At 47.6% G+C, this 26373-nt stretch overlaps 1 protein-coding gene across 2 annotated transcripts in view; it reads right to left on the minus strand.

Moving 5' to 3' along the window:
- Window positions 1–26373, minus strand: part of DNAH9 (dynein axonemal heavy chain 9) — a 204986-nt gene that overhangs the window by 74082 nt on the left and 104531 nt on the right. For both annotated transcript variants that reach the window (XM_086624181.1, XM_086624182.1), the window contains exons 47-52: window positions 21388–21813; window positions 18346–18465; window positions 8052–8240; window positions 7093–7328; window positions 4850–4972; window positions 2565–2769 (exon numbers count right to left, since the gene is read on the minus strand). In XM_086624181.1, the coding sequence (XP_086480307.1) occupies window positions 2565–2769; window positions 4850–4972; window positions 7093–7328; window positions 8052–8240; window positions 18346–18465; window positions 21388–21813 (1299 nt within the window). The remainder of the gene's footprint in view (window positions 1–2564; window positions 2770–4849; window positions 4973–7092; window positions 7329–8051; window positions 8241–18345; window positions 18466–21387; window positions 21814–26373) is intronic.

Genomic DNA, 26373 nt, shown 5'->3' on the forward strand with positions numbered 1-26373 from the left:
TGGCCACAGTAGTCACCTTCCTCTCCTTGTCCTTTCTGTTGGTTTTATTGTATTATTTTAACATCATAAACTAGAGAAAAAAAAAAGAATAAAAAAGAATATCCCTGTATTTTCAGTCCACTCCTGCAGAGCACCTTCTTTCCTGAAGAACCTCAACACTGTCCATCAGAGCCCAAACGTGCAGGGACTTTCACACTCACTTTATCTCCTGAATCAGCAAGGCAGGACTTCAACTCATGGCATATCCACATATGGCTTGGGACACAGCTGCCAAAATATTCTTCCTAAGGCAGCTCTCAGCACTAAACAGACAACAAATTTGAGGCAAATGCAGTTTGAGACATTTCAGACCAAGCAGTGAAGTCTGGTGATGGGGGAGATGCTTGAAACCAGCCTTGGTAAGATTATGTGGACCACAGGCAGTGCCACCAGCAGGTGGACGAACCACGCAAAAGGAAATTGCACATGAGACCAGAGGGAAGCTCTCAGGACTTGGCCTTGCTTGCCTTGGCCGAAACTGGTTTCAGCTTCTCCTTAGCTGTGATTGTCTCACAACCAGGTCACCACTGCCTTAATCCAGTTTAGCCTGGCTTTAACTTACAGTCAGAGCACGTAGCTCTTCTGGACAGACTGACCTGTCTCTAGAACCAAAATATGGCAGAGTGCAAAAGTGCTCTCAGACTCTGAACACCCGTTGTAACGGCAGCGCAATCCTCTGAGTCACAGACGGCTTCAAGGAAAAGAAGGAAGAGAAAGGCTGCATAACTGGGAATACATGAAGAAAAAGATTATGGAGACAGACTGTGTTGAGGAAACATTTTAAAAATGTTAGTGTTATCATAATCGGATTAATAATAGTCACTTGATGAATTTTGATTAGGTTATTAACAATAAATTCTGGGCTCTACATGTAAGGGGTGTTCCATCTTTGCCCATAACAAGATTTTGAGCTCAGTAACTACTTTGTGGTGCTGTAGCAGTCACCTCCACCTGCCCGCAAGCCAGAGCCCTAAACCTTCCCCAGACACCAAACCTTTTTGTTCCAGGGTAGAGAGGATGGATTAAAGCACAACTGGAGAAGTGGTCTCTCCTTTGAGTAATCCAAAGATTCACATGTGTGTTTTCAGGGAGCTCCCCTCAGCTATCAGACAACAGCTCTAGTGGCTTTTTTCACATCAGTAGATAGACCAGGGGCAGAAGAAGGTACTGAGCCCCAGGCCAGCAGTCACCCACAGCGGTCAGCGCAACCATGCCCGGTGCCAGTCCCCTTTACCATGCCTAAGGAGCCAAGTCTTTGCTTTTATCCCAGCAGGGAAGTGATTTTTTTGGCTGACTATTCCCCATCCAGCAGAACATCTTGAACATCAGAGTGGTTTTCTCCTCCCTGATATCTGCTGGGGCAGCAGGACTGCAGCAGGAGGGAAGCGGACGAGAGGGAAAGCAGAGGTAGTGGACTCTGGTATTATCTTGCTGTGGTGATAAGGTTCTTTCTCAGCGCGGGAGGGAAGCGCTGCTGATTTTGAGTTCCCAATTTTCCGAACCTGACTGTGGCTTTGTCGACCGCGCACGAGACTGAATTTGTCTTTCTTATCGTGACAAGCACCAACAGTGATGCTGCTGAGGCTACTGGGAACGATCCTTCGCACAACGGCCGTTAGTGACACCACCCTGCTGATCGTGGTCACCCCGACGAACCCCCTGAGCGCAAACCAGCAAAGCAAAGCGGCTGTTGGCCCGTTGGCGACCCGGCACCGGGCATGTGCCAGGGGTGCCTGACCAAGAGGCTTTGGGTCTGTGGCGGTCGCAGCGAGACAGCCGTGGCTCGCACGTTAAATGAGCTCATTATGTATTTTGGATGCCATCTTTTGGCTCGTTAACACATGAGCCTGGTTAAAACTACATGCATCATTAAGGCTGCACAGCCAACGTCCTTTAGAACCTCATTAAATGAAAAGATTAGCACAAAACTGGCCTGGCCTGGCTGAACGTGTGTCCTAAATGTATTCCCACTCTCAGCAAATATTTAGGATTATACATATTTGTTACATTGTTAAATGTGCCATTAGAACAAAGGATTTTCTTTTAAAAATTATCTTGAAACTGAAGCCTGAGAGGTCAAACAAGACCCAGAACTGAAAAATTTCATTACCAGCCTCACAATATTTACAGGGGGAATCCTATACCATCAATGCTTCAAATTAAGTGAGATTATTCCTACCTCCAAAGTTAAATCTGTGAAGCCTAGAAAAAAACTTGTATAATGAAAATCTCACTTTCCGTTTCCAAGAGGGGTAGGAAAAGAAAGAGATTCTTACCCAAAGTTTTGGAGAAAAAACTTGAAATTGCAGTTCAAGTGTTTCCAAAATACCGAGAAAACAAAAGACTGAAGAAAAAAATTCCTCGCTGTTTGTCATTTAAGGGAAATCTCCTGATTTTATGATGAGCTCAGCAATCTCGCACATAAAATGCTATTTTTTAAATTATGACAATTATTATTTATTGTTATTACTAATGTTATTGGGTTTATTTATACTTGCTCCTGGTGTAAACTCCCAGCTACGGACCTTAAGCCCTTCCAAGTCAGGCCTCTCCATGTTGACCACCGCCGCGAGCAGCTGGTCCTCCAAGCCGTCTTGCGTGACGGTGAAGTTGATGAGGGTGCACTGTGCCTGCAGCTCGGGTTGGAAATGAGGGTTCGCCAGCTTTGTGTGGAGGATGAGACGGAAAGCAGGGTTGAAGTCACACTCCTTGTCCCCAATTTTAATATACCTGAAATTAGAGCAAAAGGAGCATGAGCGCACCTCTCTCCCAGGGCATTTCGCCCGAAGACAAACGGTGGTATCGGTCAGTGACATCTACCAGCGTGGGACTTCGCACTCTTCATACAGAAATCACTATTAAAGCAAAAAGTATTTCAAATTGGATGCACTTGAATCACTTCTGATTTAGGATAAAAACCCAGACAATCGCCCCTGAATCTTGGATCCTATTTGAGAAGGCTCACAGTTTCTGGCAGCAGGAGGGTCAGTTCAACCATGAACCTTCCTTGCTTTTTACAGAGGCTGTATTCCACCTAAAGTTGGGTTAGATGGAGGAAAAGCCTCTCAGCATGGAGATTTTAATCCAACACAGCTAAAATTGCCCAGTGTGTTGGCTCAGATCAGGCCAACTCTGCGGTCGCACTGAGCTTGAGCGGTGAAGCCAGATTAGGAGAGCAGCTGGTCACCATTCCTGGGACGCAACCTCACTCAGGAAAACCCAGCCTTTTCCTGCTCTGCATATCTGACATCAAGTCTAAAACTTACAGAGACCTCAGAAATCAACATACTCGAACCCCAAGTTAACAAAACACATGGGAACCAGAGAAACAGAGAAACTGGAGAAGCTTTCAGGGATACAGTTGGACTGTTATGGGAACAGTGGTGCTATCATGGGAATGTGAACAGATTTTCCAGTCAAACATCAGTTCACTGGGTAGCCCCTTGGCCACCTTGATTTCTTTTACAGCTGTGAAACTGAAGCAGAAATAAATCACACAGTACAGGCAGCTCACAGCAGCACCCAGAAATACTGCCGAGAGCCCCGACTTCAAAAAACCTTCTTGTTCTGGGACTGCCAGCACCCATCTATGGGCTTTGGGCTCATGTCCTGGAAAACACAAACCCCACGGACTTTTTATTTGATTTATGACTTTTTTCCCCTTTCTTAGGAAACACATGATCTCACAGGGAGTTTCGAGAGCAGGGACATACAGTCTCAAAAGGGGATGACTGAGTTTTTCACTGTAGGGGAGTGACACTGTAGTGTCCCACCACCTCTGCTGTACCCCATGTCCCCTTTCAAACATGTCAATCCCCTTCAGTAGGACCATCATTCCCTCTGAAAGGATCCTTCCCCCTCCATCCTGCAGCTGATCCCACAACCAGCCACCCTTCTCATGACGCTTTCCCCTGCAAACTTTCCAGACGGCTTGCCTTTCCCAAAAGTTTATATCATTCAAGGATATTTCAGGCAAGGAAGGAAAGGACCCTCAAAGAACTTCAGGAATGTGAAAGGCAGGCTTTTTGGTGTTTACTGCACAAAGTCACGAGAAGGACTGCACTGCGAGGTGCTGCACAGGCGCAGAGGTCAGCCCATGCTGGGCTCCGGCGAGCGCCAAAGCTGTCAGCGACAGAGACTTTTAAAACCCCAAATGACATGTGTCCTTCTAAAGACTGGTGAAAGCCAGCGAAACAACATCAAAAGAGTCCCCACATCAAGTTCAGCGCTGAGCAGGAGGTTTTATTCGTTGTCGTTATTTAAGCACGTTAAGAATGTGGTTTTTTTCATACAGAAAGAAGGAAAAAGGGAACTCCCTTGCTGCCCTCCTTGCTGACCTCCTCTTGGCTGGAGGGTGACCAGCAGCTGCCATGAAGAACTCAACCTCATTAAGAAACACTTACATATTCTTAATGCTTAAACCTGCAGCTGTATTCCTAAGTGGTGCACAGTGTTTGCTAAAATTCAAGGTTACTTTTCCTGCATAAGAGCAATAGCTATTTTGGTAATAAGTCGGTGTCGGGGTAGCCAATTACAGACACCAAGGTCACTGTACAAAAGGAGAATTACAGGTCTTGCTTTTACATGAGGTTTGAATGACACTGTCCAACAAAATGAAAAATCCAGGTTTATTTCAAAGCCATCCTATGCCTGAATTACCTGTAATTGCCTGATTTCAAGTGGCTTCTCTTCTGAAGGCAGGATGTCAGTGCTGCTGTATACCAACACCCACAATCTGAGGTCAGGAGCAGAAAGCACAACAGCACAAAGAACCCATTCACACATGCCATCAACTCCCCCTGAAGCTCACCTTCCTTTCTTGATTGTTTCTCGCCCCAGTAATGGCCCCAAAACTGGATCCACGGATTCCTCCAGGTTTTCAATCAAAACCAGTTCTCCTGCAGCCAGGGCTCGTTCCATCGTGTCCAAAAACCTGTGGGGAACAGCGTTGGTACCCGGCACAGCGAGGCTGGAAGCGATGTTTTGCAGCAAGAAGGGTGGGAGGGGAACAGAGGGGTGCTCCACGCTGCCATGGCATGACAAACGTCAGCAGTTGCGAGAAAGAGATGTAAGATGGTGCCAACATACGGTGCAGAAAACAGCACTGGTGGACAATCAGCTGTCCAACAAAGAGAACCAGGTCTCAGACCTCCCAAGTGCAAACCTAACAACTGTGTCTTATTTCTTAAGAAAAGAGCATGAGCATCAGTGAGCACAGATGGGACAGCTTGGGGTTACTTTTGGCAAATACTTTGTTTCCCCCAGAACCCACTGGTGCAGTTGACCTTGCATAAAAGCAAAGAAGAGGAGCAGGTTTCAGCTCCGTTTGCCCAGGGTTTAGGGTCACGTTTAGGACAGCTTCTTTCCTCACGAGGGAACTGAGCCCCTCTGCACAGTGCCCAACCGTGAAACTGGGATGCTCTGCATCAGGGTGCTTTATATTGGGAAGAGCAGAGCCAAGTGCTTGTGCTCTCTCCTTCAGGGCTGCTCTGCATTTCACACAACTGCATTCTCTGAAAAGAGGAGAAAAGGGCCCTGGGCAGGCGGTGAGGATGCTCCGGGCACCGTTACACCATCACTGTTGTGCTGAATCGCTCCAACTAACTCCACTGACTAAAATTTAGGTTCCTCGTCTAAGCTAGAGAGTTTGGGACCTCAAGAGGTGATAGAAAGATCTAAGACAAGAAGTTCAGAATGACCTTTAGGTCTGACCTTTAAAGGAATATGTTGGCACAATGCAAACCTCGTCCTTGATCAGCAGCTCTCATTTTTCTGAGTGCGGGAATATTTTATATAACGAAACAGTCAGCGAGGATGACAGCATCTGACCCCAAAGCTGCTCAAATGGCCCTTAACTGAAGGAGAGAAGGGTGTGGGCTTAAACCTTTTAAAGGAGCTGAAAGTAAAAAAGTACCATTTCCCAGATGATGAAACACTCCCTTATTTACTGTAATGGGGCAGTAAATGATGCTTTTAGCCAACGGCCTGAGGCATCACAGCAACACACTAAAATCCCCTCTAAGAGCACCTGCCAGCCTGCTGTGTGGCCGGGGAGGGAGGGGAAAAGAGACGCCGTGTTTGCACAGCAAGGTGTGATGGCAACATATGAATGTTACAGGGTCTCCTCTGGGATCCTCACTTTTCCTCAGACTGTTCTGAATAACTGCAAGGCATGATGGCCAGGAAACAGAAATTTGCTCTAATGAAAAATGAGCTGTATTTTCATTCCAGGCAAGATCAAATCTAATAACTTCTTGCTATTTTCTATGAGGAAAGTAGAGGAGGAACCAGAAAAACAACCTGGGCAACCCCAAGAAATCTCCAAGTCTACATGAATTTGCAAGCACCAAGCTTGGGTCACTCTCCCCTGTTGCCAAATAATCTCAGTGCTCATACCCAAGTCAGGACTTGACTCTGGGTCTGCTCCATCCCAGCTGGACTCATCATTAGTGGGTAGAAATAGGTGCAAACTGAGATAGCAGAAGACTGGTCTGTGCGCTGATCGGAGACAAGGGTCCACAGTGGAAGAGCATTCCAATAAAAGATTCAGCCAGAGTAATGCTGGGGTGCTGCAATGAGAACGTCCTAGCTGGTGCCAGCATGAGAGAAGTGTTGGCCCAGCTGTTCTTCAGGGCATGGTGACCCTCATGGCAGCTTCACCCTCTGTGCCCAGGCCCTCTCTCTTCTTCCAAGATGTAGGGGGCCCTACTGACCCTCCTGGGTGAAACCAAGTCAGGACACGACACATAAGACGAGCCTGATGGAGGATGCCATAGTCTTAAAGTATCTCAGCCTCCAGCACACAACCTTCTCATTCTCTGTTTGAGAGGAGTTTCTATGGTAACTGAGCCAAGCACTAAGCAGACCCTCTATTTAATGAGAAATCTCCATCATTTTGGTAATGAATAAGCAGCTAACGCACAAATAGGTTCGAGGGTTCTCCTCAGTGCAATTGGCTCAGATGTTTGCAGTTTGAACGTACGCTGTTCATCAGCTACCACAGGCAGATAACCACTAAGAGGTATGATTACGTGATAAGGCTGATGTTTTTACCCCTTCTGCCCAGTCCGGATCACTCGGAGGTCTTCGCCGTACTTCGTTTTGATCCATTTGATACCCTGCAGCTGGGGATCCACCAGGAGGGGCCAGCGCTCGCAGCTGGTGAGGATGGTGGCGTTTTCGGTGGACATCCGATCAGCTGGCAGGCCCTCGTTCTGCCACGCCGCCACGTCAGCATCATCTGTCAGCATGGTCAGGGGATCGAGGGATGGAGTTACAGGGATTGGCACCTGGGAGGAAAGGAAAAACGCTGCCTAGTGTGTCGGCAAAAAGCCACGAGTGGGACTTGCAACATAAAGCATTTTGACTCGAGCATCACTGCCCAGTTGTGGCCCTATTTAAAAGCTTCTTGGCATTCCACCAGGATTTGTAACATCCAGTTACTGTACTGATGTGCAAAAGCTCAATCCTTCAGGAGATCGAGCAGGTGCATTTACTGATGTATGAGAGGATCTGGTAAAAATTAGTGAAATATTAAACAATTTTGAAGCACAAGGGCTTCCATCTGGTCCAAACAGCAAGACATGGGTGAAACCAGCTGAGAGGCATGGCCAGAGTGAATAGAGGTTGTGTCCAGCATGAAGAACCATCTGGAGTTTCTCCAAGCCTACGAGAGAGCTGGCAATGAGCTCTGCCTGTTCCAAGCAATTCCTTCTCCATACTGCCTCCCCCCTTCTAGGCCATCCCTGGTTAAAACTGCAGCATTGGCACTGGGCTCCATGTTTGGGATGCTGCATCGGGGATTTTCCTTTGTACATGGAGGAATCTGGTCTCTTGCATGGAGTAAGGACATCACAACATTTTCCCTGGAGAGGAGTAAATCAAGTGTGGCTATGTCCTGCCCCGACTCGACGGGCGTACAGGGATGCCTCTCATTTGGGAGATCCCCTGCGGACATCAGAATTTATGGCCATGTTAATTCCAGTAACAACTGCTTTTCAGAGAAAGCTTACTTTTAGCTGGTGTAAATAGGGCTTCCAGATTCCGTCCAGAAGGTCTTGACGGTATTTCTTGGTGAAGTAGCCCAGGTAGGAGACGAAGGCCGTGATCAGCAAGACATCTCCACACAAGGTGCTCTGTTGCTGTTTGAAGCCCTTCACAGCTTCAGCCCATCTCACGTTCTCAGAGGCAAGTCCCCCAACCTACAATTCCCAAATTAAATTGATCATTACGGTGGTTCTTTAAGCAATATCTCAGTATCTGGCCATGTCCATACCTTGTCCCTCAAGTCAATTGTCATTCACTAAAGTTTAAAACCTGAGGATAGGAAATATGCAGCAATTAATTTGCTAACCCCCCACCACCATCCCATTCAGTGAAAGACTGGTCCTGCAGGTGAATCTCAGCTGTCTGCTCCACGGCTCCTCCAAAATCATCAAGGGAGGATCTGTCACTTCCTCAGCAGGAATTCACACCAAGCTGCCTGCATAAAGATTGCTGAGGCGGCCCAGCAGAGGTTAATTGCCCTAAGGTACAGACCCACACCTCCTTACACCCACTCTCACACATAGCACTCCTCTCCAACAGTCACAACTTTATCCCACATAGATGGAATTTTGATCACAATCCCCTCGGGTCTACGTTTTCCTTTCCCTTAAGGCTCCATCCAGAAAACACTTCCTCATGGATTTTTTCATGAGCATCCAATGCACCAACAGCCCAACTGGGGTCTTACCAGCTTTGAAGAGGGCACAGCATCTCCTTGCAAAATAAGATAACTCCACAACTACAATAACTCTACAACTGTGACCATTGGTACTTTCTGGAGTACCATTGGTCCCTCATTCCTGAAGTCCTGTGATTGTAAGAGATATCCTGACTCACTCCTCTTTTTTTTTAAAAAAAAAACTTTTATTTTAAAATCTTTTTTTTTTCTTTTTTAAAAAAGAGAAAGCTTCAGCTCTATTAACCGAGAAACACAGCTTGGAAATACAAATGGAATACAGCCTTCAGGTTTGTAAGCCAGAAGAACCCAAAGCAGTTTTAACTTGGCCTCATGGATTTGAGATCGAGAACACCAAACTTCATTGTCAAATTCACAATCACTCTCCTGTCATCAAGGTGCTAGAAACACCCACGTAATTCCCAGATCCCCTCTATTCACAGCCCTTTGTTGTCAGGGCCAATCAGCACTTTCTATTTCTCTTCTTCAGTGTAGAGTGCACATGAGCTTGAGGTTATTTCCCATATTTCTCATTTTTATTAAAATTCTTCTGTATCCTTCTCTTTTGCAGATCTCCCCAAATAAGAGGAGCTGCAAATGTGACTAACGTGACACTTCTTCCAGGTTACCAATGAAATGTTAAATAGGACCAGTTTTAACACAAATCCCTCTGATAAGTATCATGAACACCTTGAATAAGTCCTTCCCTAAAATGTTTTTTTGACTATTTTAAACTAATAGGTAGAATGCAGGTCGCAAAGATGGGAAGGCTTCACCTTCCAATCCTCACTGAATTTCACCATCACACGTCCCAACTTGGTCAAGTCCTGTTTCTAGCAGACTCTTGCTGCCTTCTGGGGGTTAGGAGCCACCTTCTCATTTCCAACACAAATTTGCTCCTGGACAGCTTATGCCATTGGTTCTCCTGCAGACACTGTCCTTCAGCTCTGCTCTTCTTCCACCCTCACATGTACCTCCAGAGGCTCTTTAAACAGTCAGTATTTTCTAGGGAATGTGCTCTGCTTGGCTAAGCAAAAGAAGTTGATCTAGTGCTCCTCTGAAACACACAACCACAGGAACAGCTCTACGGGGCCAGACCCAGGTCCACCTCCTTTGGCATCTTGTCTGCTGACAGCAGCCCTTAGCAGATGACTTGGGAAGACTGTACAGATGAGCACCTGGTAATAGTTCCTGACACAACCTCCCACCTTCCCACAGCTGGCGGTTTAAGGACCTTTTGCAAGAGAGCTTGTATCTTTGTGCTTAATAGCCACAGATGATTTCTTCCTTCATGACTGAGTCTAAGCTGCCTGGATACCAACCAACCTTTTGGCATCTACAGTATCCTGTGGCCAGGAGATACACAGTTTAGCTACGCTTTTCGTAAAAAAAGTACATCCTTTGATGTGCTGCCTGACCTTTTCAATTGCTAAAACCTGTTAGCACAGTGGAAAAACCGAACAATCACGCTCGTGTCACCTTCTCTGTACCACTCATGATTTCGAGTCCTTGATACCCCCTCTGCTGTCTCCTTTTGAGGTTGAAGAGCTTTAGCCTATTCAATAATTCCTCACGCAGAAGAAGCCTTTTGATTGTCCTTGCAATCTTTATCTTTACCGAATGATGTAATCTTTATTATCCGGTTTCTTTTTATTGTTACCTTCTCTGCATCGTTTCCCATTCTACTACATCCTTTGAGGTTCAGCAGAGGGGGCAGAGGTACAGCTGCACATTCAAGATTTATTTAGAATGTATTTATATGGTGAGATTGTGATTCTTCTCTGTTTTGTTCTCTCTTCTCTTCCGAATAAACCCTAACATTCCATTTCAGCTTGGGTTTTCAGTTTGTTAAGGGTTTTTTTTTGCCTCTGGGAACACAGAGCTCAAATACTCACAGAACTCTTAACTCCACCATTTCATTCCTGAATGATAATCACTAGCTCAGTATCACTCACAGGGCATCAATCCACAAGTCTCCTTTCCTTCTCCCCTTTGATTCTCTTCCCCATCCCCTGGGGAGGAGGGAGGGTGAGCGAGCAGCTGCGTGGTGTCTAGCGACCAGCCTGGTTAAACCACGACATACCTACGGGTCTTTCCTCCAGTCTCCTTGAGGTCAATTCTCATCCTACTCCCATAGACTCTACGGATCTGATTTTTCTAAAACTTGTAGACTCTCTACATACTCCTAATTGATTTCTTGAGGTGATTTTCTCTTTATCCACTCAGGTCGTGGAGGTCTTTTCTTCTCTTTTGCTTGGGTCACACACTACTGCCAGTTCTATTATCTTAAAGAAATCCCAGGTGCCTTCCACCTCAGATCCTAGAAGTCATTGGAATTCTTTTTATTTAGCAAGTAGCAAATTAAAAGCCACCTCACTCGATTACCTTTAGCTCTTTGATAACGAGGGACAGTGAACAATCATTCCCTATTAACCGTCTGCACACTATGCATGATTTTATAGGCTTCTATCACGTCTATCCCTACACTGTCTCTTTTCCAAAAGGAAGAGCCCTAATCTATTTCCTCTGTTCACGTATGGAAGCAGTTGCATATGTCTTGTACCTTTTCTAGGTCACCTACAGCCTTCTGAGACGGGGTAACCCATGTTCAGCATGCAAGATACAGGCACACCGTAGATCTGAACTGATACAATGATTGTTCAACTTCTGCTTCCTGATTTTTCCATACCCATTTGTAACGCTCAATTTGCCTTTCTTCCTCCAGTCGAGTACCACACTGCTGTTCCTGAGAACTCTCTGCAACAACTCCAAGAGCTCTTCTGTGAGTGATAACAGTGCAATTAGGACCTATCAGTGTAAATGCATGATTACAGTTCATTTTCCTTGCATGCATTATTTTGCATTTGTCATCACTACATCTCCTCTGCCACATTAGCACGTATCCACTCATGAATACCACCCATCAGCCATCCTCTATTTTTTCTGGTGTGCAGATCCCTAGATGTTCCCTGGTCCCTGTCCCTTGGATCCTGGAGCACCTTCCCTAGGTGAGCTAAAGTTTGTGAGATGCCAAACCAAAACCAAGGTACTGTACAAGTTCCACTTGCCTTCATCCCCCTGGTTCATTTCTCAATCCAAAGCAACACTATTCAGTTAGGTCTGCTCTTCACAGAACCTCAAATGTGTTTATTTCAAAGTCTGGGGACTTATTTCTGCTCACAGTCACACAGGTGACACATCTCGGATGTCCAACAAATTGTGTATCAGTAAGGGCTGTCAGGACCTATCCCTAGATCAAAGCCAGAGATGACACAGGAGATGGTGTGCATTGCACAACGGTGAGCTGGGATGCAAGCAGTTCCTTGCATACAAGTGATCCTTTTTTGACAGCATTAGTAGCAAGCTGTGTGCTTTCTATCCAGGGCCTTAACAACATCCAGTGGAACGAGTACTGACATAACTTGTTCCTGACTGCATTTACAGCTGACTGTGTTCAGTGCTCCCTCAGCTATGAGACCTGCTTGCATCTCCTCACCGCAGCAGCTCCATCCTGCAACCAGCCAAGATGCATAGTGCTTCAAGGAACCCAACGGAGTCTCAATTCAAGTTTTTCCCAGGCCATGGGGTGAGGAAGACATGTAACCAGCATGGTCAGAGACTGTTGCCACTCCTCCAGCGTTTCTCTCCATCTTATGGCAAGCATGACAAGATTTCACCTCTAAATAAAAACTCCTCTAAGTGAATGGATTCTCTATTAAACGGCAATACAAACGCTGTAGGTCATACGCCAGCCACAGGCAGACACAGCTGATTTCCCAGGGACTAAGAGCTTCTCTTCTTGTCTTTCAACCAGTTGCATTGAACCGCAGTATTTTCCACCAGCAGAAGTAACTCGGTCCTTGCCCAGACTTCTAAATCATCCCTGATCCTAATAATTTCCATTGTTTTTCATATGATCCACAGGTCACAGAGACCCTTGGTAATCATGCATCGCCATGTGCTGCAGCATCCTGGCAGCATGAGAAGCCAGTTACCTTCCTCTTTTTGCAACTGGGCTGGCAAGAACCGTGTTCTCCCCCATTAAAGGTCTAAACAGGAGCCCAAGGTATGTTCATTCAGGGATTTCAGTTCCAGACACGAGTTTGAGCCGACAGCCTGTGCTCATCTCCCATGTGAAATGAGAGATGGAGTTTCTGGATTTAGTCTGGATGACTTTGCCCACCAGTGGCTAACGCTGCCTGCAGGTCCCAAGGCTTAACTGACTCCAGGAGCAGGATGGCACACGCCTGCAATTGTCTGTGCAATGAGTTTCTGGCTGGGTTGCAAAAAGTTCCACGCAAGTGGGAAGTTGGAGCCCTCAGTGTGGCAGCAAGAGATGAAACCCTTCCAGCAAACTAATCACCACTTCAAACCTCAGGTGGGAACACTGAAGGTGACAGTCCCTCCATCTATGCTCCAGTCCCAAGACAACAGCCACGGAGCGTCTCTGTGGGAAGCGCTGTCTGGGTGGCTCATGCACTACTAAGGGGACTGCTATGTCTTTGTCTTTTCCAGTGTTTGTTTGGCACAGCTGGGCAGGGTTAAGAGGGCTGGGAGGGAGAGAGCAGCAGAAAGATAATTTATGAGCCTATTTGCAGCACTAAGAGAGCTCCGAGCATCACTCAAATCTCTTTCCAAATTCTTGCCTTTGGAGACGTGGCAGCAGCAGACACTGAATGGGACAGATAACTGTTTTTCTTCCCTTGTTCGCTCGCTTTCAGATTGTACATTGTTTGGAGCAACAGGAGACTCTCAGCTGTGTTTTGTGGATTTGTGTGTACATGCATTCTCACCTCTCAGCAGGCCATAGACAAAACCAGAATGCAAACAACCCCACTCCCTCTTCTCTGCTTTACAAAAGCCCAGGGTTGACACTGGCTTCCCCAAGCTCTCAGCCTCTTCTCTGTTACCAATGCTTGTGACTATCAGGCTGAAAAATTTACCCTGTGCAAGCGAGGCAGATGTTGTTTGCCAGCTAGAGATCAATAAAAAACACGCTGCTTTTCTCCAGCAGAATGCAGAGCATTGCCCAGCACTCATCTTCCTCACCATTGCAAAGACTGTGGCAGTGGTATGATGCTTCAGTTTTGTGTGATCCTAGATGCAGGAATAGAGATTTACTTCCACCTAGCTCTGCTTTTTCTCTAATAATGAAAGGATAGGGTGTTTCAACCCAAGGGAGAGCACATCCTGGCAGCAGCCAGAGGGCAGAAGACAACAACATTGGCAGACTATGGAGAAAACAATGTTTAGCCTGTCCCATCTATGCACAAAGGCAAATTCAGCTTGGGGAAGGTCTTCATGCTTTCAAACACAGAGCAAAACTGCTTTCCAGCCTTCCTGGGCATCTCCTTCGCAAGCACAGGAAGACGTGACTAATCATGGTCCCCACTATGGCAACGCGCCACACGCCGCAGACGTCCAAACTCCATCTAAATTAAAATGGCTTCTAAACGTCAGGAAGGACTGGCAGGGCTGAAAAATAACAACCATATGCAAAGGAGAAAGCCTAAACCTGAGTGATGTCTTTTATCTGCCAAAAAAATATCAAAACAGCCTCCTCCACCCAGTTCTCTTCATGCACATACAGAACCATGGAACGGTTTGGGTTGGAAGGGACCTTAAGGATCATCTAGTTCCAACCCCCTGCCATGGGCAGGGACACCCTCCACTACACCAGGTTGCTCAAAGCCTCATCCAGCCTGGCCTTGAACACTGCCAGGGATGGGGCAGCCACAACTTCTCTGGGCAACCTGGTCCAGTGCCTCACCACCTTCAATGTAAAAAATGTCTTCCTTAGATCTGATCTGAATCTCCCCTCTGTCAGTTTAAAGCCATTGCCCCGTGTCCTGTCACGACACTACACATCAGTTCTGCACACTAACACATTCGCCTTTTTCCTTTTACCATTTTCAGTTTGCTTCAATGAGAAACTTGAAACCCAGTCACCGAAACATTCCGATTTTAAGCACAGATAAGAGAGCGAAATAACCACGGGGGTGGCCAATGTCACCCACTGGGGACCAGGAAGAGCCACGCACAGTTTTTCCCGTTCACACAACATCACATAAGAGTAGGGTGGGAAAAGCATTTTGTGCATAAACACTTCCTAACTGCTTTAAGGATTCCAAGATTTCAAGGCCTTCTGTTGTGCTTCTCCTGAAGCCTGGACAGAGAAAGGTTTCTTTCCAAAACCGGTCACCAGTGCATCCCAAGAGTTTCAAGAGGAAAGAAACAGGAAGGCTTTGAAGCCTTCTGTCTAACTAAACTGTTATACAAAATAAATCACCTAGACTGTGCCTTAGCAATGAAAAACATGATATTCAACAGTTAAGTATATAGTCCAGCATCAGCAAAGCGTGTGACCAAGTTCTGCTTTTAAGCAGGTGCTGCCCCTGCGCCTGTGAGTGGTACCAGCTGAAGAGTAAGGTAAAGAACACGCTAAAAATCAAATATATTCCTGGTGCTTCACTGAGGTCACACTGCCTGTGACACAGGCTCAGTGCTACCGGACCACGGACAGACGAGTGTATCATTGCAAAAGAATCAGAGAATCATAGAACGGTTAGGGCTGGAAGGGACCTTCAAAGGTCATCCAGTCCAACCCCCCTGCAAGGAACAGGGATATCTCCAACTAGATCAGGTTGCTCAGGGCCTCGTCCAACCTGGCCTTGAACGTCTCCAGGGATGGAGCATCCACCACCTCTCTGGCCAACCTGTTCCAGTGTTCAGCTGCAACCACAGAAAGTTTTTCTAAAACTTGATTCCAATGTCTTATCTTGATTTCAGAATTAAAATACTTCCTTTTAAAGGAAATTACTAAACTTTAAAAATCATGTAGGAACATAACATGATGTTATAACATAACATCACAAGAGACAATCTATCTTGTTAAAGTATTTTCTCGTTTCATTTTACAAGAACAATTTTTTTAATATAGCCAAGACAAAAAAAAAAAACCAAACACCAGAATTCCACAATTTTTCCTTATCACAATGTCACAGTTGTACCTGAATGAAGATTCATGTTTTAAGCCAAGAATTCACATGCTAAACATGCACCTTTAAGCAATCGTGTTCTGTTTGTTACAGTGGTACTAACTGAGGTGAAATCAAGCTGTATTCAGAGTAAAACACACACACGTATATTTATATGAAAAGATCTTAAACCATCATTTCTATGTTTCTTTTTCATGAAACATTTTCTTCTGGTATTTGGTGTTTACTGGTTCCTAGATGACTCAGAGCCATGTCTACCTCCACGTCACACGTTGAGGTAGATCCTAAAAATCCTAAAACCCAGGATTTTGTTAGGCTGTGGAAATACGCAGGGAAATATCTTGCAAAATCGCCCCAGAAACATAATGGGTTCTTTCAAATGAAAAAGCTTCTTTCCTGTTTTAATTAAAGGTTTTGGAAGCATTCAGGGAGATTTAACCTGAAGAACATGAAAGTATAAAACTCCTACAGCGGCTGCATAAGAGAGATCTAAATCAGTGTAAAAAAGGGGATTTATCTGCTGTTTGTCTTTAACCTCTTGTGTCTGAGCACATCCCAGTCCTGCCTGCGGAGCAGCTGCCTGTGCCACAGCCGTGCTGCACTCCTGCTTCCCAAAGCAGGCATGCAGGGGTTAAAGACGAAGGGTTTTTTGGAAGTTTCCCAGTACCTGGGCATGCAGGTGCTGGGAGCCGTGCGATGCCCCACTAAATGCGGCCGTTCTCACGCACCCATGAAAACCCGCTTGAAACCTAACCAGGTCTGGAAACCCAGGCTAGAAGCAATTTGCTGAAGGTCACCTAAGATGGGTTGAGAGTATGAAACGGGGAATGGAGCACAACTCTCCCTGTCCAGAGGAAAAAGCTTAACCATTTGGCTATCTGTTTATCTTTACCACTGATTGCTATATTGGCATAGACACAAATAGACACTTTACACACAAATTACAGCACGACACAGCCATGAGCTGGTAACACAAGCAGAGAAACCTGCATCCAGCTTCACCTCTAGAAATCCCTTTGTATTGTGGCTTAGCTGCCACCAGCCCAACCAACAGAAGCAACTTGCATGAGACAGACTGAGATCAGCATCCACCCCTGGATAGGTGCAGACTGAGCAGGACGCTCTCCTGGACATACAGGTACAGCGGGAAAGCGAGTGGTTTGAACACAACATCTCTGCTGTTTCTGGGAGGAAGGGCAGCCCAGCAGCCTTTCTTTTGGTTCTTCTACAAGATGGGGCTGCGCAGCCCCAGCGAAGGGTCCGTGTGTTTCAGTGAGTTTTGCCAGGTCTCAGGCAGGAGCCGTGTGCCGAGCTGCGCACACATCCTGCACCCAAACCAGGGCAAGGCAGGCACGTCACACAGCCAGAGCTGCAGCAGAAGCAGCGTGGGGGTGCACTGTCTGTGCCCATAGAATCTGTACCTCTACTCGCATCTTTCCTGTGGGTCTAGTGAGTCAGATGATTTAAAAGCATAAAAAAAATTGGGGCTCTCCACTGAGACAACATAGATGCTGCCTTCATGTGCTAGAGGGTGAGCTTGAGTCAGCAGAGCCAGCTGTTGGAACCAGCTCCAACCCCACTGCCTGCCAGGGCAGAGCTCAAGCACAGGATGGTAAGGGAGACCTTCCAGCAGCCTCACAGTACCTAAAAGGGCTACAAGAAAGCTGGAGAGGGGCTTTGGACAAGGGCATGTAGTGACAGGACACAGGGCAATGGATTTAAACTGAAAGAGGGGAGATTTTGATTAGATTTAAGGAAGAAATTTTTTACAATGAGGGTGGTGAAACACTGGACCAGGTTTCCCAGAGAGAGAAGCTGTGGCTGCCCCATCCCTGGCAGTGTTCAAGGCCAGGTTGGATGAGGCTTTGAGCAACCTGGTGTAGTGGAAGGTGTCCCTGCCCATGGCAGGGGGGTTGGAACTGGATGATCTTTAAGGTCCCTTCCAATCCAAACCATTCTATGATTCTGTGGTTTCCTGCAGCCCTGTTTCCTGCTTGGAGGAAGACCAGGCTCGCTCCAAGTGAACAGCCAGTGCAGAAGCCAAAACACAACTGGACAGTGTGAACAGAAGCCACTATCTCCTCAGTCTCTTATCCGTGAAGCAGTGGTAGGGCATTGCCCCACGGAGGGCCAGGAGGCTGCATACATTGAAGATACACCAGACTGCAACACATGCCGTTGGGCTGACAACAGGGACAGGCACCGTTTTCTGGAGCTTTTCACTCTTCACTTTTTGTCCTTTCAGAACCTGCAAAGCTACCGGCATATTCCGTATTTGTTTTCACGACACGGTTTTTGAGTCATGCAGTTTTACCCATCAGTACTTGTTCGTGCATTTCAGTAACAAAAAGGAGATGAGAGCTGTGAAGAGAGCATAGCCAGTCTCTTTAAATACGAGCAGTGCCTACCCTGATGTATGAAAACAGCCAGTGCAAATTCATTTTCATCACTGAAACACGCTGCAGCGCAGGAAATGTATTCCAAAAAAAGGAGAGGACGTAACGTCCTGTGTGCACATGGTTCATGTCTCAGCAGCACCTGATACCTCCCATTCATGCCGCTGGAGTCGCATCTGCTGACACTCACCAGTCGATTTGCAAGAGCGATGGTACACGCTGTAGCTTCAGCTTCTTGCTGACATTTCAGTTTGTCTGAAGTGGCCTTCTCAAACTTGGCTGTGAGCTTTCCCAGGTTCTCATTGAGGCGCTGTGCATGAAAAAAAAAAAGAGAAAACGACAGCACAGTTTTAAGGAGAACCCTTCTCCAGAGATGATTCACCCTTTGGGCAGGGCTGGCCAAGCTCCAGCACAGCTCGTGCTGCCCGGGCTGGCACCCAGGGTGTGCTCTGCTAATCTACGTGCTTGTAACTCACATCCTTGGCGCAGGGCAGAGGCAAAGAACACACAAAAGCGATTTATCTGAGGCTCTGTCCTGGTGTGAATTTAAACTGGGAAAGGGGGTCCTTACTGCCAAGTACCAATGACCAGTGCTATGGCTGAGCAATGAGCAGGGCAGCTAAAAACCCAGAATCCTATGCTCTCTGATGCTGCAGCCCCCTTGGCCTCAGTCCAGTCTTTGAGGCTCTGCTGATTCACCAGGTCACTCAAACCCCCAAGGCGTTCCTTGAGCAGCTGGAGGTAAGCCCGCACCATCTCCAAGCCATACCTCCTGCACCCTATTTCCAGAAAGCAGTATGACAAATAAGTCAATAAAGTTCTTCTGCTCCCAAAGCTGCCTGAGCATGTGCCATGGGACACACGTGCAGAGGAGCCCAACCAGCACTGAGTGGGACCATCCTACATGCAGGTTGGCTGCAAAGTGCTTTGGGGCTGAGAAGGGGCAGAAAGGACCCAAACCAGCTGGAGAAAAAGAAAAAGAGCCTTTTGCTTGGACAGAGCTGTTCACACTCCCGTCTGAAACAAACCAAGGGCTCCCACAAGCACTTGGAGCATTTCAGTTCTGATAAGAGAAGTAGAAGTAATAACTGATTGTATCGGCACCCCGTGCAAACTGCTTCAGGCTGAACTGCCTGTCAGTCACTTCAACACCGTTTGAGCCACACGCTAGAAACAAACCTGGAAATGAAAAAGGATTGTATTCGGGATATCTGCAGCTCTCCTGGATACTGGGAAACACAAAGCAGTCTCTCCTCGACCTGCCTTGGCATTAATAACACAAAGAGTTTTGGTCTCTGCGTGCATATGAATGTATGTGCATACATAGGCTCATATACAGAAAATCTCGTTACACAAGCACAATCTGATAAACGAGTTGATGAGCTGTGAAGAACAGCTCAAACCTGCAGTACGCACCAGGTACACCCTACAGGAACAGACAAATACATCTGTGTGCAACTGTGAGCATACATCTTGCTTTTCCATCCACCCTCCTCAGATTCGTAGCAACCTGATTTCCCATGTGAAGGAGGGAGGATGGTACTTGGTATTTTTGACAATCAGAATAGTTTCATTTATTACTAAAAATGGGAATGTGGCAGCTCGGGGCCGGTTGTGAGCAGGTATGAATCAGCCTCCTGTCAGGGAAGCGATTCAAGATGTCTCAGCTTGATAAGCAAGGATATACCTCCACATCCCCCACGCTCAGCAGTGTATCATCACCCATCTGCAGAGGGGAAAGCTCACCTAAACCAGCCAGTTTTGTAAGCGCGTGCCAGCCAGTACCAGTAATCTCCCCAAAGATTGCCATTTTCTTTAACAAAATCCCACTTCTTTAAAAAAAAAAAAAAAAAAAAGAAGAAAGAAAAAAAATAAAAAGCTCGGGTATTAAAAGCTTTGGAAATGAGCTGCATAAAAGGGATGAAAGAAGCTCCCCAGCAGCGTATTTCACATCTGAGATGGGAGAACCAGCGGCTCGAGACCTCTAAATCCATCCCTGCTCCAGGTGCTGTGCCCGCCCCCCTTTCATCTGCAGCAGGAGGGGCTCCTGGAGAGCTCCGGAAATCTTTTTTATATTTGTAGTTAAAACGTGTAGTAAGCATTTTAAGAACAATAAGCCCTAGGAGGCATCAGAAGAGTATTACGTATTTTCCAGCATGAAGGTGTGCTGGCAGAAGAGGTGAGTACTGGGACGAGCTCAGCTGGAGGGACTGGGCTGCCCCGCTCCAGGTGCAGCTCTCCCAGTCACTTGTTTAAAGACAAACCCGGCAGCCCAGCTGCCAGCGCAGCGCGGTTATTAACGGGGATTTTACACAAATTGGGGTGTCAGTACAAAAAGTGCAGCCACAGAGGACCCATCACTCACAGACAGGGACCTGGATCCACAGCACCTTCAGAAAAGGCAGGTTTGGGGGCGCGAGCGGTGGCACCAGGAGGGACCCGGAGAACACCAGTGATGGGACGGGGATGCTGTGCTGAGGGACGGGCTGGCGGGGTCCCCCGGGCCAGGGGGTATTGGCCAGGGAGGGAGGGGGCAAGAAAAGCATTATGTCTTTTAACACTGAGATAATTTTCCAAAGGAAAAGGAGAAAGGCTAGAAGCTACTCTCTGTAGAAATGTGATTTTAATCACACAGTAATTTCTTTTATTCAATGATTCTTAAATTATTTTTTTTTCTGAAATAGCAAAACTCTAGATAAAGATAACGCACAAGATATGCTGACCAGGAGCTGTGCTGTGACAAATTATTAGGCTTCTACTAGAGCAGTCACCATCCTGTCAAACATGCCCATCACCAGGGCCTGAGCGTGGGGAGCCGGTCCAGCCCAGCACTGTGCTACCAGCACTCCGAACTCAGCCTCCGCTTCCTCTTCCCTGCCGCCGTGCAGCACACCAGGAACACGCTGCTTTGAGCTAACGAGTTTTCTGAGGACCCATGAGTAGAGGCAAATTACATTTTAAAAATTAGATAGGAATTATAAGAATTGATAATTAGCCTTCCTCTTAAGGTATATGCAAGGCTGGAGAAGAATAGATGAAATGTAGAAAGCAGCAATAAAAGGGATAGAAAAAACTATAATCTCCTGAATCTCTGGATTCCCACCCTACCTTTAAAATGAATGACTAAAATGAAGAAGACATGAATGCAGAGAAGCAGCTTTCTCCAAAGCGGAGGATTTCTCCGCGTGCAGCGACTGGCACGACGAGTCCCAGCGAAGGGCAAAGCACTTACGGCGATTTTGGCCTTGATGGTGGCCAGCTTGTCCTGGGCAGCTGCCAGCTCGGCGTTGGCTCTGCTCAGAGCCTGCCGCTTCGGCTCCACGTCGCAGTACACCTCGTGGAAACGCACGATGTTCACCACCCAGGAGCAGAGCCCGGCCGCGGCGGAGGACTTGGTGGTCACGAATTCGGGTTTAAACTTGGGATCTTGTAAATAAGGCTGAAGGGCTCTGAGGCAGTTCTCGTGGATGTTCTCCTTGTCAAACTTGATCAAGGAGTCCAGGAAGCCATCCACCCTGGCCATGGCGACTTTCGCGGCTTTCCAGCTCCTGTCCTTGGGAATCTTTCCTCCCGGAGCCGTCAGCACCATCACGGCCGCGGTGACGTTACTGACGGCTGAAGGCGGCGACCCGAAGGACCTCAGCTCTGTCAGATTCTTCTGAAAAGGGGAAAACAAGGTTGTTAGACAAAAATGAATGGGCTTTCTTTTTACTTTGCCACTAATAGAGTCAGGCTCCCAAGCTATCAATCCGATAAATTGAGTTTCTCTCGGCGTGAACATTGCTGCCTTTAAATCACCACTATGCATGTTTGCAGCACATGTGCTCCATTCCCTGCATCCAGCTCCTTATATCCCACCCAGGACCAGCATGGCATGGTGTTCCTCCTTGGACTCCCACCCTTGCAATGCTGCCTGGGGGAGCAGGATGTTTTCTGCCTTCTCAGAAAATCAGGATAAGGAAAAAGGAAACCTTTCCAGATAATAACCTCTATAAATAGAATCACAGAATGGTTTGGGTTGGAAGGGACCTTCAAGATCATCTAGTTCCAACCCCCCTGCTGTGGGCAGAGAACAGCCCCCAGCCCCTCTAAAACTGCCTTGCAGAGCTCCCCTTCATGCTCAACTACCCCCTGTGCCAGACACCCACGCATTAAGGTCTCGTTGAATTATTTGTGTGCACCCATGTTTCCACGGGGCTGTCATGCAGCCCAAATTTAGGCAATTTAACCAAGCAGCTCAGCAGGAGAGAGGTCATTGGGGTGAACAGGCAGTCCCTGCACGAGAATCAGCAAATCTCTGGGGACCTTCCCAAGGGGGAAGGTCCAAGAGAAGGTCCAAGGGGGTCTTCCCAACTCCAACACTGGCAGTTTTAGCAAGTCCTTAATATTAAGCAGGATGAATCTTAACCTAAGCAAGAAAAGCTGAATCACGGAGAAAGCACCCACTTCCTAACACACTTGCACCTGCGACAACAAGGCAATGCTGAGAGTTTTCTCTGCTAACACCTGAAATCCTCTCTCCATGCACATGCGAGACAGCTTTTGCATAGCAAAAACCAGCACAGGCCAATCAGCTGTTCCCAGATGACACGCTGCCGTCAAAACACGGATAAGGGCTGTCTCAACTCTCAACACCAGTTTGAGAAAAATCTATGAACTTCCGTCGGTTCCTGTTTCTATCAGGTTTGGAGAGCTTTTAATCTATATTCTCTGAAATTCTGCTTCGATCAGTTTCTGCCTATGGAAGCAAGGTGAGATAGTCTGGTACTTCTGAGTATCCATTTTTTGGATAAAGGTATCTGCTATGAATCTCTTCCTAGATGTGTCTGTGGTTGCTTCTAGCGTTTGTTAATAACCAAGCTAAGAGAGACAGGCCCTTGGGAGCTGTGTGCATTTCCAGTGTAAAATGTCTCTAATTAACATGCTCAATGACATGGAGCCAACCGTGAGCACAGACGAGTGCCCCAACATGCTCTGCTCCATCCCGAGCACTGTGCTCAGCTTAGCTGGGAGCAGCGTGGGCTGGGGGCTGGTGCTCAAGGGAGACTGGTGCTCGGCAGGGCTGGGAGGGCTCTGGCAGAGCAGCCTGTGTTTAACAGCCTGCATCTCACTGGAAATGGAACACTGAGCTGGTGCCATTGGTTTTTCCCTAGGAGGTGAGCACTTCCATGAGATGACAGGAACAGTGACACTACAACCCTGAATGGAAGGGAGGATGACACTGTCATAGAATCATAGAATGGTTTGGGTTTGGAAGGGACCTCAAAGATCACCTAGTTCCAACCCCCCTGCCATGTCCCCCCAGGGACACCCTCCACTACACCAGGTTGCTCAATGACTCATCCAACCTGGCCTTGAACACTTCCAGGGATGGGGCAGCCACAACTTCTCTGGGCAACCTGTGCCAGTGCCTCACCACCCTCATTGTAAAAAATTTCTTCTTTATATGTAATTGAAATCTCCCCTCTTCCAGTTTAAAGCCATTGCCCCTTCTCCTGTCACTACACGCCCTTGTCCAAAGCCCCTCTCCAGCTTTCTTGTAGCCCCTTTAGGCACTGGAAGGTGCTGGAAGGTCTCTCTGGAGCCTTCTCTTCTCCAGGCTGAACAGCCCCAACTCTCTCAGCCTGTCTCCACAGCAGAGGTGCTCCAGCCCTCAATCATCTTCATGGCCTCCTCTGGACCTGCTCCAGCAGCTCCATGTCCTTCTTGTGTTGGGCTCTCCAGAGCTGAAGGCAGTATTCCAGGTGGGGTCTCACGAGAGCAGAGCAGAGGGGCAGAATCCCCTCCCTTGACCTGCTGCCCACGCTGCTTTGGATGTAGCCCAGGGTACAGTCCCGTTCTGGCCAGGAGATCGAGTAAGACCTGGGCAGTGTGGAGTGGCCAGTTTCCTTCCTTACCGCAAGAGTCTCTGGCACCATGGGAAGAGGACAAGTCAGGTCCATTGGCAGTGCCACACTGTCGAACTTGGGTACCAGGTAAAGGGAGCTCTGCCCTTTTCCCTGATGACATCAACAGGTTTCATTTTAACAAACCACTCTGAATTCTTCTTCTACATTGACATCAAGTGCCACCTGCCTCAGGAATCCCAGCTGCTATGGCATCCTCGCTTGCCTCTGGACCATCTCCAGGGAATATTCCCTGTAGGTAATTGCATGGGAAGTTTGTTGCTTTTCATATTGTCACTGTTTTCTGCTCACTGTAACCTGTGCAGAGACTGAGCAGCACTGGCCAAGCACCATCCTCCTTTCCAGGGGCTCACAGACCACCCAGACATCCCCGCAGGACAGCTGCTGCCTCCTCTTGGGAAGTGCTTTGTGCCAAGCAGAGACCCATGAGCAGGGAAAGGCAGTGCCATGTGCCACGATCTCCCCATTCCCACCCCCCAAAAAGGAGATGAAGATGCTGAAACATCAGATCTGCTGCGCCCCATGTCCTGCAGTCCTTAGGGCCCAGGGGATGCGGATGCTGAGACAGAGCCCAGGCACACTCACAGGGCAAGAAGGCAGACTGCACTGTAAGAGCTAAAATGGCATTTTTGCCTCTAAAACCTGATTTCCCGAGTTTTCAAACTCACTATCAGGTCTGGGTTTGCATTTTTGATTTTGCAGATATTCTGTGCTATCATAACCCACGTCTTTCAGCATGGTCCATATAATAATTCTCTTCATTATTTTATATATGCGTGTATATACACCTCATATACGTATATAATTATCACTTTTTAACTCCATGAACAGCCTCTCCATTTGCCACGGGCACTCACCCTGCCACCAAACCCTGCGAAAGGCATTAACACTCAAGCAGGGGACGGAGGTGGCTGCAGCAGCTTCCCCCCGTGCCACCAGTGCCCAGCCGAAGCGGGGCTGAGCCTGCCATGGCCATCGCCTCTTGGCTCGACCAGAAAGAAGGAAAAGGAAACCCAGAGAGCTAAATCCTGCTGAAGGCTGAGCTGGGCCACCCCCTCCAGAGAGCAGCACGGTGATGGATGGTTCTGAAGGCACCAAAGGGGATTATTTAAAGCACCAGGAAGATAATCCTCCCTCCACAAAAATAAGGAGCAGAAATCAAATTGGGTTGAAGTTGTGCCCAATGAGACGGCAACGCGCACGGCATGGCCACCTTCATCCGATCACATGCTGCCCAGGTGAAGTATTTTCTGTTTTGCTGGAATAATTTGCGCACCAAAAAAAAAAAATAACATGCATTTGTTACTCGTAACTACCGTCGCTTGGGAAGTGTCTCGTGAACAGCTGCTGCTCTGATTGCAGTAATGAATGATGAACAGCGACTTTAATGGGGCTCAGGCGTTTTTTACCAAACACCAGGCTGCTTTGCAGCCAGAGGCAAGGCAGGAGGGGATGGAAAACCATCCAGCTAGAAACTTGTGGGGCTGTGCAAGGGCACAGCAGCATGGCAGTGCCTCTGGCAGCAGCGTGCCCCAGTGCACAAGCCATCTGCCACTCAGCCCTGGGGAATTCAAACGGGCTGCCACTGCTGTAGATGCCCACACCAGAGGTTAACACCTCCCTCCATCCCTCTGGGAGCAACAGGTCCATCCATGGCTGCCTAATGCTCCTCCACTCCACTTGCGCTCCTCCGTGCCGCTCTCCTCTGCTTCTCTGGCTGCAAATCTCACATGGGATCTCTGCCCTGCCAGGAAAGGTTGATCCCTTGGATTTGTGCCCTGGTAATCCTGGAAATGGCAAAAAACCATCCTGGCCCATTCTCTTGTGTGGAGCTCAGATCTCATCCACATGATGAGGATGTGTGACCTCTCCTATAAAGACAGGCTGAGAGAGTTGGGGCTGTTCAGCCTGGAGAAGAGAAGGCTCCGGGGTGATCTTATTGCAGCCTGACAGTACCTAAAGGGGGCTTACAGGGAAGCTGGAGAGGGGCTTTGGACAAGGGCAGGTAGTGACAGGACAAGGTGTCAATGGCTTGAAACTGAAAGAGGGGAGATTTCGATGAGATCTATGGAAGAAATTTTTTACATTGAGGGTGCTGAGGCACTGGCACAGGTTGCCCAGAGAAGTTGTAGATGCCCCATCCCTGGAAGTGTTCAAGGCCAGGTTGGATGGGGCTTTGGGCAACCTGGTGCAGTGGAGGGTGTCCCTGCCCATGGCAGGGGGGTTGGAACTAGATGATCTTGAAGGTCCCTTCCAACCCAAACCATTCTATGATTCTATGATGCCATGGACAGCCCAGGTGCCAGCCCAGG

This window comes from Tauraco erythrolophus, chromosome 20, assembly GCF_009769465.1.
Source record: "Tauraco erythrolophus isolate bTauEry1 chromosome 20, bTauEry1.pri, whole genome shotgun sequence".
In the NCBI taxonomy this organism is placed as follows: Eukaryota; Metazoa; Chordata; class Aves; order Musophagiformes; family Musophagidae; genus Tauraco; species Tauraco erythrolophus.